The 18,538-nt window shown below is 38.6% G+C and overlaps 1 protein-coding gene across 10 annotated transcripts in view; it reads left to right on the forward strand.

Annotated features, from left to right (window-relative positions):
* The window catches only part of ESRRG (estrogen related receptor gamma), a 625,441-nt gene that overhangs the window by 455,529 nt on the left and 151,374 nt on the right, over positions 1 to 18,538 (forward strand). For all 10 annotated transcript variants that reach the window (XM_070474514.1, XM_070474512.1, XM_070474515.1 and 7 more), the window contains one exon: positions 4,139 to 4,255. In XM_070474514.1, coding sequence (XP_070330615.1) covers positions 4,139 to 4,255 — 117 coding nt within the window. The remainder of the gene's footprint in view (positions 1 to 4,138; positions 4,256 to 18,538) is intronic.

Below are 18,538 nucleotides of genomic sequence, written 5' to 3' on the forward strand. Positions count from 1 at the left end.
GTGTTGTGATTTGTTGACACACGAATCTTTGTCTTTGTCTTCTTTGTAAGGTCCTAGATTCCACAAGAGGTAGGAACTAGCACAGGTTCAAGGTGGTTGGCTCATTCATATGCAGTGAGGATTCAGCCATAAATGAACTTTCCCCTTAAGAACTCATCCTAAGGCCCTATGAAAAATTCGCCTGCCTTTAAAATGTTTCTCTTTGTCACTGAAGAATTATAGAATGTAGTAGTTGGGAAGGAAACTGGAATTCTTCCTTGTATGTGATCTAAACTCTGATATGGAGAATTTGACAATTCCCCTTCTGTTTCTGAAGAAATCTTAAAAATCTTTAGACAGTCATTCAGAGAAGGGTTATCCATAAATTTGGTTGCTATTATTGAATCATCCTTGAATGTTTTCTGTAATGTAACTCCAGTTCTTAGGGCACTCATTTTGTAAATAATTGTGTTATAATAAGATAAGCATTGGATAACTCATTTGTGTATGTGCTCCATTGCTCAGTGCTGCCTGACTCTTTGCAGTCCTATGGACTGTAGCCCACCAGGCTCCTCTGTCCATGGAAATCTCTAGGCAAGAATACTGGAGTGGGTTGCCACCTCCTACTCCAGGGGATCTTCCAGATCCAGGGATTGAACCCACATCTCTTGGGTCTCCCGCATTGGCAGGCAGATTCTTTACCACTGTGCCAGCTGGGAAGCCCCAGTAACTCATTTAGTGCCATCTATCTGTATTTTTATACTGCTTTTATTCTTATTTATATCAAGACACACTTTTATTTCCTTTAAAACTTCTTACAGGTTTTTTTTTTCTTCTTTTTTCACAATTAACTTTCCAGAAGCCTTTGCATTTTTCTTATTTTCCCCTTGATAGCAGCTCCCGTGGTTTTGCCGTGGATTTCCATTTTTGTCAAAGGTATTTCTTTAAGGTTTTGAAAAATTAACTAGATTTTTACTTTTTTTTTAATTTGTGGAATGATTTTCCTAGTTTCTTCATATTGTTTCTTAATGGGCGATCCAGCTCACTTGGCCTAGTGAACCCATGTAGCAGCATCATATTTAATGTTCATCAAAATAACCCTGAGGTACAAAAAAATAATTTGAAATGTATTATTTTACTTACATGCTACTTTTTGGTGGAGTATTTCTATTCTGCATAAGTAATACTCTCCAGGATCTTACGATCTAATGGGTAATATGCACATGAAAAAGTCGAAAAAAATATCTGGGACATTATGTGATGAGAGTATCCACAAAGGTAGGAGAACCTGGCAGTCATTTTCTGCTAGGGTGGTCTGAGAAGATTCCATGAAAGATTGGAATGGACTGTGAGTTGAATGCTGAGCCTTGGAAGTAATTTTAAGAAGGAAAGAGGGGCAAAGATAGCTCATCCTCGGAGGAAAGCCTGAAGGACACAGCAAAAACGGAATAAATCAAATTGGTGCATCAGGAAGTTCATGTAAGGTAATCATTGTAATGTTGCTGGAAAAGTAGATGAGAGGGAGATGGGAGCAGAGATTTTGTTGGCTAGATGAATATTTTATATTTATTCCGGAGGCCATAGGAACCTATTGATTTTTTTTTTTTAAGTTGGGTTAATGACATGATCAAAGGCATCATAGGCAGAGGAATATGACTGTGGTATGCAGTGTGGATTAGAGGGGGACAGGACAGAGGCAAAACGCCCGGTGAGAAGATAACTGCCATCATCCAGGTGCGAGCTCACACAGGCCTGGCTTAGGGGCCTGCCAGAAGGGCCTTGTTGCAAAGGATGAGAATATAATTCTCAAAGAGGAAGAGGAACTAATTTGAAAGGAAATATGATTATTGTGTGTGTGTGTGTGTGTGTGTGTGTGTGTGTGATGAGTCGTTTCAGTAGAAGTTAACAATAGTGGGTTAAAAGCGGGGGTGTGGTTGTGTGGTCATGCCTTGATGCTGGAAAGTGAACAAATTATGAAGTGAACAGAAATTCATACTGACTTCTCCGGAACAAAAAAGGGAAGAAATGCTGTTTGGAAAACCTTTCCCCCCCCTTTCTAACTAGTTATTATTGTTTGGCTCTTCCTAAGAAAGCAGAGGCTTGGGTTTCTTTTTAAGTAAGTATAAGGAGCGCCATGTAGAATGGGCTTCCCAGGTGGCGCTAGTGGTAAAGAAGCTGCCTGCCAATGGAGAGGATCCTCTGGAGGAGGAAATGGCAACCCACTCCTGTATTCTTGCCTGGAATATTCCATGGACAGAGGAGCCTGGTGGGCTGCAGTCCATGGGGATGCAAAAAGTTGGACACTACTGAGCGCATGCGCACAAATACACACGCAAGGAGAGCCATGTAGATTGCAAAGATCTGGTAGTAGAATACTAATTAACCCCTAGAAAATGACTAGCAACACTCCCTTGATGCAAAATAAATTTTCAGCAAACATCACAGTGAAAAATGATTCATTTTAAGTTCAGATTCTAAATCCTTTTATTCTCAGCCATGACCCAGTCAATCTGGCTCCTTTGACTTATCCTTGGTTTTCTGTGAGTGTAATAATACAATGACACTGTAGTGTGCTTCTGTTGATACAATTAATATTGCTCTTAATATTTAACCTATTATGTTAAAAAGTAGTTGCTTTTATTATTATAAATGCCCTGAATTAGAATGCTAATTTCGTCAGTTTTGATAGGCTCATCTCAAGTTACAATATACAGGCTTTTTTTCTTTTTTTGAAGTCATGCATCCTTAACCAGGTTTCTGTACTTATAAGTGGTTAGGTATTACTTCCTGTTGAATTAGCAGTTGCTGAATAGTTGAGTCTTTCTACAATCCTGCAATTCACTAATGTGATATTTAATGAGGAGACATCAGTCTGGAGAAAGGTAGTCAATATAAATCAGTGTTTACAAAGTGTGATTAACTCTGAAATATTTCATCAATGCTGTGGTCCCAGGCAGACTCTATGCTAATTACTAGAATCTGTGCATGTTTCAGGGGACTTGGATGGACCCTGAGTATTGCAAACATGGAGCAGCAAAATTGCAATTATGCTCGGACTGTCTCTGATGACAATTTATGCATTTGGTGTGATGACCTCCCCCTTCCCAAGAGGGCAATAAACAGAATGCATTTTCATTAAGATACTAATGCACTTAATCACAAGGGGAAAGGGTTAGGAAGTAACGAAAGACCTTCAAGCACTATGTGACAGAGTTGATAGGGGAGAGAGGCTTTATTTTAAAGGCAGCTTCTCTACAAAGCTGTAGGCAGCCCCAGAGCACTTCCCACACAGTATCATTGGCCCTAATTGAAAAATTTCAAGTTAGAGTTTGGATCTTCTTCTGATGACATCCTTATCATTTCACATGTGTTGTTACTAATGTAAATGATGTAGACCATAACATTAAAAGTATAATGTCATAGCTGTTTATTTTTATATCTAACACTTCCATGCAGTTTGAGTTTGGGATTAATTATGCAAGTAGTGTATTAAACATGATGATGATGGTGATGGTGATAACGGTAATGATGATGGTGATGATGGTGATCATCCATCATCAGTAGACATTTTCCAAGAGTAAAATTGTATTGTAACGCTCTGGTAAGTGATGAAGTGAGAACCATATAACTTTAGTCCCTACCCTCAAGGAGGTTCCTGCGCAGTTCCAAATTAGCCTGCTGATCATTTTTCACAGTGGGATTTATACTGTTCAACGTCAGAAGGACAGGAAGCCTGATGCATCAGACGATTAGCAACCAAAAGAAATCCAGGATGGATGATGTAGTTGTACGGTTTTGATGTTTGTGTTTTTTTATGGAAATAATCTGCTGGGAAATTTCTTTTCGATCCCAAGACTTTGGGGGACTGCTACTTTGCCTGAATGGAAGGAGCGTAATGTTTTAAAGGCTAATTTCAAGCCCAGTTTTCTGAAGACCTTCACTGTATATCTCCTCTGTAGCTGCTCATCATTCAGTGCCTCTCCAGTGGTTGTAGCTGAGCATTCGGCTTCATGATATTTGCGACACCCTCATGACTCCTGTTGACGTTTATTCGAGGGAAGAGGGCAGGAGTAGCAGAGTTGGCGTTATCAGGGGGATGCTAGGATTGCCTGGGTCTTGCAAACCTAACAGCTTCTTTTCTTCACACTCTGTGTTTTAGGTAATATAGAATATAGCTGCCCTGCCACGAATGAATGTGAAATCACGAAGCGCAGACGTAAATCCTGCCAGGCTTGCCGCTTCATGAAGTGTTTAAAAGTGGGCATGCTGAAAGAAGGTAAGGCTGGGTGATAGTGGCCACGTGCTTTAGGTTGGGGATGGGAGAAGGGGATGGACAGGGAATTTCAAAAATGTTGGAGAAACCAGGACATGCTGCGGTCACAGTAAGTACCCTGAATCTGGTGGCAGAATGCTCCTTCTTTCCACCTGAGCTCTTGATCCCTCGTGCCTGCTTGACAGCGACAGGAAGGGACAAGGCAGGAAACATCTGATGTGCAGCTAAAACCACAGGTATGCTTGGCAGTGTGGGTTCTTTTCGTCTTTGCAATTTGCAGAAAGCAGAGGGTGAAGAGCAGCTAAGAGGCTACTATCACTGTCTTTTTGCTTTTTTCTCAGTACTACATATACAGAGAGATCCCCTCATCTTTACGGAGGTATAATTCATAAAAGTCGTATTTATTTAAAGTATATGATCTGTATTTCATTTTATATATATATATATATGTATTGTGATCTAATCAGCATAATCAAGCTAATTAACATATCCATCACTTCATTTCATATGTTTATCTTTGTCTTTCTTTCTTAAAAATTAATCTCAGATGTAAAGCATTTGCTTTTCTTTTCTAATCTTTGGGACTTATTTTCTACTAGAAAGACTTTATAACAGTGCTATTTAAATTGTTGCTTTCAGTTGGGGATAGTAGCAACAAACACAAAATAGTAACAGTGAACATGTATTTTGTGCTAAACAAATTGCCTAAGTACACACACCAAACAAGTCATAGAGACAGGAGCTGGACCCAAATAAATTCTAGAATTCATTCAAGTCCCTCACTGATAACTAAAGGCCCTGAAATCTTTGTATGTTTCAAGTATGTCTAGTGAAGCTTGGAGACAGAGAAAAATTGTTCTTTTCTGTGGGAAACCTCAGTTTAATTTTTGGTTTATTCTGAATATATTTGCATATATGTATGTGCTTCTGTAGATGTGAATTTTACATACTTCATTTAGATTTTACTGTTTCCTCTTCAGAAAATTTGCCAATGTTTAAAATAACTGAAAAAAAAAAATAAAATAACTGATAATTTTATACAGTAACAAAATGAAAATACGGTCATTGAAGTTTGAAAGAAATTGAGGTAAATTAAATATTTAAATGTGTTGTTTTTATTGAGTCATAGACTATGTCTTATTCCTGGGGCCAGCCTTATGAGTTTGTATAATTTGTTGTTACTGAAGATCACCTATTGTTTTCACTTTTAAATCCGAGGAGATCCAAGTGTTTATTTCCCATGAATGAACCAGAGCTTCAGTTAGCTATGGCATCAACAGATCTCATAATTTTTCCTGGCTCTTTCTTATTCCAGCTTTTTTTCTGTGAACAATATCGTTGGAAGATGAGTAGATCAGACAATATTTGGGTACATGGAATTCACTCTATTTTTCTCTTGTTCACTAAGAAATAACTTCTCCCTTAACTAAGAACAACTTGAAGAAAAACTGTAAACAAACAAGTGTGTAACTTTATCCTTAAAGCCTTATGGAAAAAGAACCAAGATATTTTGCCAAGAATAAAATAGAAAGCAAATTGCCTACAGCCACATGGATGGACCTAGAGATTATTATCATACTAAGTGAAGTATATCAGAGAAAGACAAATATCATATGATATCACGTATATGTGGAATCTAGAAAAAAATGATACAAATAAACTTAATGTACAAAACAGAAACAGATTCACAAGCATAGAAATCTATGATTACCAAAGGGAAAATCAAGGTAGTGTGGGATAAATTAAGAGTTTGGGATTAATGGATATATACTACTATTTATAAAATAGATAAACAACAAGGACAGGGAACTGTAGCACAGGGAACTATATTCATATCTTATAATAGCATATAATGGAAAAGAATCTGAAAAATATATGTATATATATAGATATATATAATGGGATCACTGTGTTGTACATCTGAAACTAATACAACGTTGTAAATCGAATATTCAGTAATAAAAGAAGAAAACAAATTACCTATTAGAATGATTAAATTTATATATATTTTATATAAACAATGCCTTTTTAAATTTGTATGACAAAATTTTATAGAAATTTATATTTTAATAATTTATATTAATACACACACACTGATGGTATGTGTATGGAAAAATGGAAGAAAGGATAAAGATTGGTAACAGTGTTATACTGGTGAATAAAAATAAGGGTGAGAAATGCTTTTGTTTTTTGCTCTATAGCCTTTGGCACTGTTCAGAGTTTTCCACAGTGAACATGTCTTACATTTATAATCCATTTCCTAAATATTTAGTAAGTTGCTCTCATATGCCAGGCACTATTCTAGGCTCCAGAGATGCCACAGTGAGAATGATGGATATTGTTGTTAGAGGAAGCTTATGTGAAAAATGCCAAAAGAACAGCAATTTTAACACAGGTAAACATACCCTAACAGTAACAACCCAACTCATAGGACAGAGTTTTCCTCTGAGTTAGAACGGTGGTGATAGCTGACATTATTGTGGTGGAAAACCTTATCTTAGTGACTGCCTTAAACCCAGTAACAGAGTACCAGACAAAACATATTTCAGAGTGTCACAAGTGATTGATTGATAGTCATTTTTGGTCTTTGTTATCTTTATGTTGCCACTTAATTGAGCTGTGCATGCATTCATGTCAGTTGTGTCTGACTCTTTGCACCCTTACAGACCGTAGCCAGCCAGGCTCCTCTGTCCATGGGATTCTCCAGGCAAGAATACTGGAGTGGGTTGCCATGCCCCCCTCCAGGGGATCTTCCCAACCCAGGGATCAAGCCCATGTCTCTTATGTCTCCTGCCTTGGGAGACAGGTTCTTTATGATCTGGAAAGCCCCTAGTTGAGCTGTAGAGACTAATGCTTATTTAAAAAGGCTTAACTTTGAGTTTGGAATTGAGGAACCTCTATTTTTCAAAAGCAAGTCAATGTTTTAAAACTGTTATAAAAGTAATGTATCGATTAGCACTTAAAAATTTTTTTTTGGCCATATCACGTGGCATGTGGGACCTTAGTTTCCCAACCAGGAATTAAACCCACACCCCTCATGCTGAATGGGTGTGTCCTGGATTAGGACTGTTTCTTCAAAAACTAAAGTACCTGATATGCCTCTATGTCCAGGTAGATAGAATTTTTTTTTCATTAGTTTGATTTTACTGCTACCGTGTACTCACCTATTTGTCCTTCCAGGTTTAAGGAGGAAGTAGAAAACATATTTTCCCTTAAGTAATTTTCCCCATGGTGTTTTCAGGCAGGCGCAACCTTGAAGGGTGGTTAGAGTGACTGAAGAGGTGTGAACTGTGTTTAATTAAACATTGTTGGTGAAAGTAAATGGGATGGGTGCTTATCTATAATTCACACCTCTTCAGTTGCCGTTATCAAGCCTTTAGAGGGACTGTTTTCAAGGGAATTGCTGCTATTGCTGATATACTCAAAAAATAATTTATTTTCCTTTACTTCCTTGTGTGCACTTTGGTGGAAAAATATCTCTAAGCCCCCTCCCCAAAGAGAAAAAAGGGGATGGTTATGAGTAAATATGGAATACTCTTTTTTCTTTTGTCCTTAAAAAATACAGTGAAATATTGTATTACACCCTGCATATAAATGCACAATTATATTGGGCCATCTCCTTGGCTCAAGACTTACCTTCTCAGCCTGGAGAGAATGATACTGTCTTAAATATATCTTTATGGATGGAGAGGGATTTCAGTCCCATGCAGTATGTCAGAGATCATGATGTAGTAAATCTATTCAAATGTAAACCTGTTCAATTCAATTACCAGTCCATAATAAAATTTGCCTCTACAACCCCCGTGTTGACCACAGCAGTCCATACAGTCTGATGGCACAGCGGGTCTGGAAATTGACAGACAAAATCTATTTAAACAAAAAACAACATTAGTTCTAGAATCTGAAATGAAATCAGATTTCAACAGCTTTGATGGGAACCTTCTTTCCTTTAACAGGTATTTTTATTCAACTAGCCAAGTGCATCTTAGATAAAATGCTGCCTGAGGGAAATGAAGACATTTTCATTAAAAAAGCGGGTTTATAGAAAAATGAAACATCCATTCTTTTAAAAATAATAAGCCTTGGTTTTATTGACTGGCATTTCTACTAATGATGTGGGATACAAACTCGAAGGAGTGGCTTAGTCAGTCAGTAAACAAGTTCAGTTACTTCACACTGGGATTAAATTCCTGTAAGACGTGGCTTCTCATTAGTAGCCGAATCCTATCCAAATGAACTATGTTTGTCTTTTTGTTTTTTAGGGTTTTTTTTTTTGAGATTTGTTTTTGGATGTGGGCCATTTTAAAATTCTTCATTGAATCTGTTACAGTATTGTTTTGTTTGGATATTTTTGGCTATGAAGCATATGGAGTGGGATCTTACCTCCCCAGCCAGGGATGGAACCCGCACCCCATGCATTGGAAGGTGAAATCTTAACCACTGGGCCGCCAGGGATGTCCCACATGTTTTGTTTTAAGATTAGAATTTCTGAATCAAAAAATTGTTACCAATGGAAGCAAAGAAACAGTTATGTGAGGAAAATGACAAAATTCAACAATAAAGCAAAACTGTGAGAAGTACAGTTAAAAAAACAAAAAGTAGCTTGTTTGAATCCAAATAGTTGCACCATTTCCACATCCTGAAAAATCCCCTTCTCTTTTCTGGGTTCTACGTTCCGCTAAGGAATGATGGGCCAGCATTATTTTTTTTCAGCATTATACCATACTGTATGTCAGGGAAAACCCATCTATTACAAGATATCTGGTCTCAACATTCCCTTTTCATTTTTTTCAGGTATTGTTTATTTGAAGGAGAAAACAAGAACTAATCAAGGTGCACCTATAAATCTGGTCAAGATTTATTTTTATTTTGATCTCTCCCCCTTAGTTATTTAAAAGGTATTGCAGGACATACAGGTTCAGTTTTCCCTCCGTCAGTGGCAAACAGAGACATTTTATGAAAGCAATAATTATTTTATTTAGGTATAGAATTCACTGATCAAAGATTGAAGAAGGGCTTTTTGTTCATTATTGGCGTGATGGGTTTCACCTTGGCAACTCAAGTATTTTTCTTTGACTCTTGTAGGTGAAAATTTAAGAGATGCACATTGTGTACAGTGTTATATTCCTCAGCTAAGCAAGCCTGTATGCCACAGTACAGATGAAGCCAGGCAACATGGCAGACTGGTTTAGTTATTTCATGACAAGAGAGTATGCTTTTTGCTTTTCCCTCAAAAAAAAGAAAAAAAGAGTTTACGTAACATTTCTAATCATCACTTTTGTCATCTGAAAAATGGTAGTGCCAATAATGATATTTGCAAATAAAAAGTTTATTATTGCAAATAAAAGTTGTTGTGAATATCCAGTAAGATACTGCAGGTTAGGTGCTCAGACTAGCAAGTGGCCCAGAAGCAGGAGCAGTTCAATGTTAGCTATTGTTGCTGGTCAGACTTTATGGTCAGGTGAACGTAGATTCAGGTCCCGGGTCTGTATACTCTTGGACCTGGGGCAAGGTATATGACCTCTAGGGCTCACTTTCAGCCTATTTATTTATAAATATGGAACTTAATCCTTTGTCTACCAAAGAAAATGGACAGAACACACATATTTAAAAATGTGTGCAAGAAGACATATGAGAAGTCTACTAACCTCTTAGGTACATTAAATTTTACTGAGGTAATTTTGATATCAGAACATCATGGAAAAAACTCAGAGGAGAGAAATAAGTTTTAGCACAACTCCATAAGTATTACCCAAGTTCCCCTCATGTGTCTGGCAAAACACTGTGTTTTAGCTTTTGATTCTGATTTTTCCACTACCTTGCATTGTTATTTTCAGTCCATTCAATTCTGTCTTCATTTCCCTACATGCCAGGGAGCAGTTAAGCTAGTTTCTTTCTCATATCTTCTATTCCAAACTTCTGCAAGTTTTGTTAAAAATAATATAATGTCAGAACTTTCCTAGTAGTTCAGGGCTTAAAACTCCATGTTTCCATTGCAGGGGTCATGGATTTGATACCTGCTCAAGGATAACTAAGAACCTGCATACTACGTGGTATGGACAAGAAAAATGATATAATGTCTACAGGAACATAATACTGATATATGACACAAAGATGCTTATGCTGCTGCTGCTGCTGAATTATAGGTCTGAAATATATATGGTCTGAAAATATAGTAAGAAGTGTTATTTGATAGACATGGCTAGTGAATGGTACTTTGCAAATTTTGTACATAATTCTTTGGATGCTTTTTTTCTGGAAAACCAAGATGTACATTATCTTTGTCAGAGTTAATAGAAATGAGAGCTGAGGGAATAGTAATAGATATTTAAATACTCAGGACCTGAAGTCTTGCTCATTATTTCCTTACAGCCCCTACCATTTCTTGTTAGTCAATTGCAGTGCAGTCAGTAGACTTTTACTTGTGTGGGTCTCTATAAAGTCTCATCGCACATGGCTCTGTTGCTATTGGTCAGATATATATGAAGTTTTGTTTTTAGATTTTTTTTTTTTGCATTGAAGTTTTTTTGTTTTAATTTTTATTGAAGTGTAGCTACTTCACAATGTTGTGTTAGTTTCTGCTGTATAGCAGAGTGACTCAGTTGTACGTATAGACTTATCCCTTCTTTTATGGATTTCCTTCCCCATTAGGCCACCACAGAACATTGAATAGAGTTTCCTGTGCTATAGAGTAGCTTCTCACTAGTTACCTATTTGATACATGTTCAGTTGCTCAGTGGTCTCTGACTCTCTGTGACCCCATCCGTAGACTGTAGCATGCCAGACTCCGTGGAGTTCTCTAGGCAAGAATATTGGAATGGGTTGCCATTTCCGTCTCCAGGGGATCTTCCTGAGCCAGGGATCAAACTCGCATCTCCGGCATCGGCAGGTGGATTTTTTTTTTTTTTTACCACTGAGCCACCAGGGAAGCCCTATTTTATATGTAGTTTTATATATATAAAATATGTCAATCCCAATTTCCCAATTCATCCCACCCTCCCTTCCCCCTTGGTGTCCATGAATTTATTCTCTGCATCTGTTTCTATTTCCATTTTGCAAATAAGTTCACCTGTACCATTTTCCTATGTTCCACATGTAAGGGATATAACATTTTTTTTTTTCTTTCTGACTTACTTCACTCTGTATGACAGTCTCTGTTAGATTTTTAAACTAAAACATTGCCATAAGTTGGAAAGGAGAAGAGTGAGTTTATATAACTTTAAGTGCCTGCTAAATACTTCCTCTGGAGAAAAAGACATAACATTAGTCATTAAAACATAACAAATGATACAGTTATGTGTTTAATTGATAACTGTATTTGCCTTTATAAAGTAAGCTTCTGTTATAGAGGTACTCCATATAATCCCCTACTTTTTAAAAGTCTGTAGTACCATGAAGATGCCTGGTAGACAATTTACATGATATGGTAGAACTGAGTCTTCTTGTTCAGGATCAAGTCAAATCTGTGGCTGGGAGTCAGCATCTGAAATGTTATTCAGTGTGGAAGGGGCATGGGATATTACAGTTTCATTATCACCTTAAAACCTCATTGAGAAAAGTGGGACCCTCCATGTCAGATTCTCATTAATCAGATGAGGAGCTCAAGGTTCAGAGAGTTTTAGTAACTTACCGAAGGTCCCATTGCAGATCAGTGGGTGTGAGATGAAAGTCCTATTCCCAGGCCCCTCCTGTAGCTGTGTCAAAGCATGTTGCAGCCTTGGCCAAACAAGGGGTCTTTCATTCTCCAGCTGTGGGTCAGTTGCCCAGCATCTCAGCATAGCAGGCCAGTTGTGACCTGAAAGATTCATTTAAGGGCAGAGAAAATGGGAAATGGTGCTGGCACTCCCAGGAAACAGCAGAACTTATGGATTTAACAAGGGATTTGTGCCCAAGATACTGGTATTAATGGCATTCATAAGGAAGGGACTTTTCCTTAGGATTCTGAATGGGGAAACCAGGTTTTTCATCTGGAGTTTATTAAAGAGGTCATTGAAAAATGCAGATGACTGGGGATCAGTCTAGGAAATGTCTTTACAGGATAACTCAGCAGTTTGAATATTGGGCATATAGTGAGTTAAAGAGGTCACTGAAAATACAGATGACTGGGGATCGGTCTAGGAAATGTCTTCACAGGATAACTCAGCAGCTTGAATATTGGGCGTATAGTGAGTTGAGTTGGAGAAGGTGTTGTGTATCAGGAGTTGTGGAGGGAAGAATGACAAGGTTAATGTATTGTATGGAACAACACATTTGGTCCATTCATTTTGGTCAAGATGAATTAGTGTCTGTATCTAGATAGGTCCCTGGGAAAGAAATTACCCTGAAAAAGTTTGAAAATCTAGAATGAAATCTTTTGTTTTCATTTCTTGGTTCTCTAGTATTGGGTGGGCCAAAAAGTTCATGTGGGTTTCTCCATAAGATGGTACAAAAAACCCGAACGAACTTTTGGGCCAACCCATACATTAAAAGGGTCATGCCGTCCATGCCCTGCCTAAATCCTTTGGCGTTCCAAATCATTTAAAACCCATCAAGAGTTGCCAGTCTCTGTAGAGTGGAATGCCCTCATATTTTGCTCTGTGTCATAGATTAGTAAGACTAACCTTGTGTTTAGGAAATGTTTGGGTAGAGGAAAAAAAGATAGAGGATTCCTCCACAGTAGAGGATGCGTTGTCTAGAGACCCTATTTATTCTGAGCTATCTCATCATAATCCATAGGGTATATTTCCTATTTCTACTTTTTAGTTTAGAGAAGGCATCATGTGTGTGTTCATATATACATAGATATGAGATAGAGCTCAGATTATATGTTTATTCATTTAGCTGCCATTATATCTCTCTGATCAGTTGTCTGGAACCCCCAGGATATAAAGAAAAATTATCCCAGAACTATTTTCCTGCAACCACAGCTTGTGTCTTGATTTATATATGACAGTGGGAACTCTGAGAGTCTTCTGGGTTTACCCTACCAGCAGGAGCAGCAAAGAGCAACTAACTTGTCTAATTACCCTTCTGTTTCATATCTTCCATTTTAATAAAATGTTCTTTAAAGACTGTAGCATTTTCCAGGTAGATTCTCTTTAAAAAATACAAAAGCTACTCAGGCCATTTATTAACAAGCAGATTTGTTTTTGCTTACTTAAAGAACCAGCTTAGTGCAATTTATCCTAGTGAAATATCTTTTGTAAAAACCTCTGAAGAAGACATTGCCAAGGTGAATTTTTTTTTTCCCCCAAGTCTAACATCATTATGCTGCCAAGTCGAAAACAGAAATTATTGGTAGGGAAGTTTGGGTTCCTACTGCCTTCAAAAAGCAGAACAAAGAAAAAGAGAAAGCTTTAATGGTATTCAAGGAAAATATTTCTGTGTTAGATGACAGTTAATAGAACTGCATTGACCTCACTGGTATTTCTTGCACTCTCTGTTGTAATATTATCCTAAGAAGCTCCCTCATTAATGCAGAGTATTAAACAAAACTCCCAAGTTATAATATAAGCAATAGCAAAGAGCACCTTTTTCGTGAGCTTTGTCTTGACATTAAGCCGTTGGGAATATACTTAAGGTGCCGTGAAAACTTATTTCATGTACAGTTACTGCACTGCCAGATGGTGACTTTCTTTTTTCTTTTCCTTGTTGTGCTTTGTTGGTATGAAACCTGGATAGTCTTGAAATGAATAGCAAGATTTGGAGGGTAAGAGTAGTAACGCTTACTGGTGAGAGCTTAATATGCCTTAGGCTATGTACTGTGTGCTTTAGTTGGATTTTTTTGTTGTTAATCCTTACAGTGACTTCCAGAGTTGGGTATTTCCCCATTTCACAGAGGAAAGAAAAACACAGAGATTATGTTGCTTGCCAGAGTTCTCATAAGGCATGATGGAGTCCAGCATTTTAGCTCTTCTGCCTATGCGCTGTATTTGTTTAATACAGTAAGAATATTCAAGTGTATATTTAGTTTGGGATTCTTCAGAAGCTATGGGTATTATGAGATACTGAGCTCTTAAAAGATTACTTAAATAAACTTTTTTTTTTTTTTAAACTAGGGCTCACTCCATTGCTTTGAGTTCTTCACTTACTTTCCAGAAATAGAATGAACTGTGTCAAAAGGCAGTGAGTTTCCCATCAGTATGAGAGCTGATGCAGAGAACAGTTTCAAGGATCATGTAGGGATTAGACGAGAAGAACTTTTCATGTGACTTCCCACTCTGAGATTCTTGAGATCGCAACATAAACTTTAGAATAACTTGTCAGTTATAAACTGTGTGAATAAAACACCAGCTACACTCAAGCTGTTCAGTTCCTGGGAACCTGATTTGAGAGGTCTCTGTTTCTGTCAGTGTGTGACATCTTATTTAAATCCCAATTAGAGCAGAGGGGAACATTTTATTCTGTGGCATAGTTTTACTCTCTGGCTCCAATTTTTAGAAAGCGAAGTTCAGAACCAACTTCCTTTTAAGTTTTGCTTTTGTAAAGAGGAGTGAATCTGATTCACTGACTTTGAGTGTCAGTCACTTCAGTTGTTTTGAGGATGTGGCCAGAGTGGACCTCTGGGATATTACAATCTTATCTGTCTTATAAATGAGAAAAATGGAAGTACTAATGTTTTAAAGATTTGTCTACGATTCTGTATATAATCTATGTGAGTTTTGGACTATCGCATATTCCCTGTGGATCTCTGGTTCTCTGGAACCGTTTTATATTTATATATTTGTCGAAAATGACAATTACATTAGAAATGAAGCGGATAGATTCTCTCCTGTGGACTTAGCAAAAGGCAGCACTGAGAATTATTTGAACTGAATAAATCTGCCCTCGCTCGTCGTATTTGTGTGAGAGAGGACAGAAAGATTGAAATTATAAGGAACGGTTCTTTTAGCTCCCTTCCTGTGTTTTAATGGGAATACTATTAAAAGTTAATCATCTATTTGATTGTCCTCATTTGTCATTTCCATTTGTGAATTTGAAATAGGGAGCCAGCATTTATCTACTATGCTACCAATTTTTATTCCTCTTGGATTATTAAAAATCCCCAATGGATTTTGCCCCAAGGGGGGAAAAACCTGCTTCAACATTTGCTCTTGCACTAGAAGTCTAGTGACAGCATGTAAGTGGTGAGGGAGTGGGGAGGGGAGGGCCCTGCCATTTAGGACTCTGTGGGATGTGGAATTTTTCCCCATCAGCCTCCAAACAACAGATTTTTATTCCTTTTCACCAGCGCCCACATATATCCACATGGCCCTGTTGTTTATGGCATTGTGGTTAAATTTAATGTAAGGGAATTCTGATGCACGTTTGAAGAAGGCCTGCTGAATGAAGAGCTTCACGTTTTCATTTCCCTTGGGCGCCATTCCTAACTTGTCAGTTACCTTTCTGGTCACCTCAGTGTTATCCGAGGGGGCATCAGACAGTGCTTTTGTACACTTTGAAGTCTCCCTCCAGTGAAGGCGAGCGCTGGCTATTTCTTGAGAGCTCGTTCTGGAGTTTTGCGTCTCTCTCGCTTAGTAGGTTGTCGGGCCACCAACCAGCTTCCCTAAGGCAAGCTGTCTGCAAAGGAGCGAGCCAGCTGGCTCGGCCAAGGTTGATCAATGATGAGCGGCAGGCCGGAGTCCAGGTTCACAAAAGCCACTCAGCGGAGAGTAGGTCAGCGGCTTCCCCAAAGCCAATGAGCTGGCAGAAGTCGGAGGTGCCTGGTGCTCGCCAAATTCCCTGAGCCTGATGGTACTGGTGGGGAGTCCATCCTTGGGCTTCCTGGCAAACCAGACTTCAGTGAATGGCAGATTGTGCTGTTTGAGAGCCAGGGTGGCTTTGCGGCTGGGAGAACAGATACCCAAGACCCCGCCACTCCCACCCAGCCTTCCCCTGCCGACCGCGCAGCCCCGGCGCCCTGGAAACTGCTGCTCCCCAGGTGCGATGGAGTTCAGCTGATTATCCACATCCTCAGTTGGTTTTCACCTGACCTCGGCTTTAATTGCTTTTTAACGTTGACGTGAGGATGAATCCTGCTATTCAAAGGGAATGTCCTGGAAGTGATTTTGGAAGCAGGAAGCTTGACAGAGACCTCTGACAGAAGTGTTAGGATTTCTGCTCTTTGCAAACCCCAGTTGGAAGAGCCCTTTCTTTTACATGATGGTTGGGATGCAACAGGGGTGTGAGGGCAGAACCCAAATGGAGGGTTTCTTAACGATCGCCCTTGGGTTAACCTGTTTCTCCAAGGATAATGCGTGTCTAACATTGTAATTGTTGTTTAGTTGCTAAATCAGGTCTGACTCTTTTGTGACCCCATGGACTGCAGCCCACCAGAGGCTCCTCTGTCCATAGAATTTCTCAGGCAAGAAAACTGGAGTGGCTTGCCATTTTCTTTTCCAAGGGATCTTCCTGACCCAGGAATCGAGCCCCAGTCTCCTGCATTGCAGGCGGATCCTTTACCACTGAGCCACCAGGGGACTCATAATCCCTTCCCTATTTTTCTCAATGATCATACATTTTCAGCTGTGAAGCCTTTTCTATGTAGGCTGCATAATTCTAGTTTTACACTCCTGGACTACTTTACTAGCTTTTTTTTGGACTGGAGTATAATTGCTTTACAATGTTGTGTTAGATTATGCTGTACAGTGAATGAACTGTATGTGTCCATGTATCCCCCACCCCCATCCCACCTCTCCAGGTTGCAGAACCAAGCTGAGCTCCCTATGTTTACAGAACGCAGGTTCCCACTGGCAAGCTGTTCCACACGTGATAGTGTATATATGTCAGTCCTAATCTCCCAGTTCATCTCACCTTCTCCTTCCCCGTTCTGTGTCCACATCTCTATGTCTCTATTCCTGCCTTGGAAATGAGTTCATCTGTACCATGGTTTTTTGGTTTCGTTTTTAGATTGCACTTATATGCATTAATACACAATATTTGTTTTTCCGACTTACTTCAGTGTATGACAAACTCTAGGCCCTTCAGGCCGTTGGGGATGAGGGGAATTGAAGGAATAGACTCCAGGTAAGAATGAAATCATTTGCATTACCTTGTTTCACTTAGCATATGTTTCTGCTTAACTCTGTAGTAATTTTCAGTTCTGTTCAACTCCATTTTGTCCAACCTGCCTCTCGGATCTCAGCTCCAAGAGTTTTCCTTGTGGACCCTTGAGCCCTTATTTAGTGGTTTCTCTCGTCCAGGTAATTTCCCCCAATTAAAACTCTTCTCTAAGACCTAACTTTTTTGGAGCACATAACTTCCTCTCCTTCTTTCTGCCACCCCGTTTTTTTAAACTTTTTTGTCGTTGTTCCAAAATTTCTTCTAACCAAAGGTGACGCTGCTTCACCCGTGTAGGGAGTTGTCGTTGGGTGGTTCTGAAGCTTATGACCCCTGTCATTATCTGCCCCACCCCCGTCTCACCCCACCTGGATTCACCCCTCTGCTCTCTTAGACATTTATCTCTAGGCCTATTAAGTCTCTCCAGTATCAACATTATCATAATCATTAGTGTATTTGAAGCCAATTAAATGGCAATTACTCTGACCTTAGCCACTCTTAGGTTATTATCAATTCATGTATAATTTGGAAATATTTGGATAGAATGTGGATTCTGACCGTATGGTCTAATTGATGTAAATATTTCTGTGTGCTGTCCAAAAAATATACCCTGATCATTGTAACACATAGAATTGGGGTGGGGTTGTTCCTCCAAGAGCTTCTTTCTAACAACTTATGGACCCCAATCATATGTATTCATCAACCCCATCTTCAAATGTTTACTCATCTACTTTTTATTCACGCCTTCAATGAATATTTTTGAGGCATGGCTTCATACCACTCACTTTATTAATGCCAGGGATAAAAAGTGAACATGACAGACAAGTTTCTGTCCTCATGGGGTTTATTATCTATCATCACTAATCATATGCCTGCTTATTTACAGTTATATAGATTTTCTCCCTTTCTGAATTTTACTAGCCTTTATATTCTATTTTGTACAATTTAGTATTTTGATTTCATGTTTTCTGTTTAGGGAAGTAAAGATAAAAAGTTTGATGTCTCAGATCAGATGAAGTCTGTGACTCTGAATTGAGCCCTTGGAATGTGTCTAATGCAAATAAATTGTTGAATTTTTAATCTTATTTAATTTTATTTAAATGAAATAGTCCCATGGGGCCAGTGAGTAACATAGTAGACAGTGCTGAAATAGAATCTGAGTTCAGTCCAGGCTTTCTTACTTACTTGTGTTATCTCAAACAAGTTGCTTGACCTTTTATCTGTAAAATGGGGGTTGTAATTCTAACTGCATCAGATTTAAATGAGGTA

This window comes from Odocoileus virginianus, chromosome 11 (assembly GCF_023699985.2).
Source record: "Odocoileus virginianus isolate 20LAN1187 ecotype Illinois chromosome 11, Ovbor_1.2, whole genome shotgun sequence".
NCBI lineage: Eukaryota > Metazoa > Chordata > Mammalia > Artiodactyla > Cervidae > Odocoileus > Odocoileus virginianus.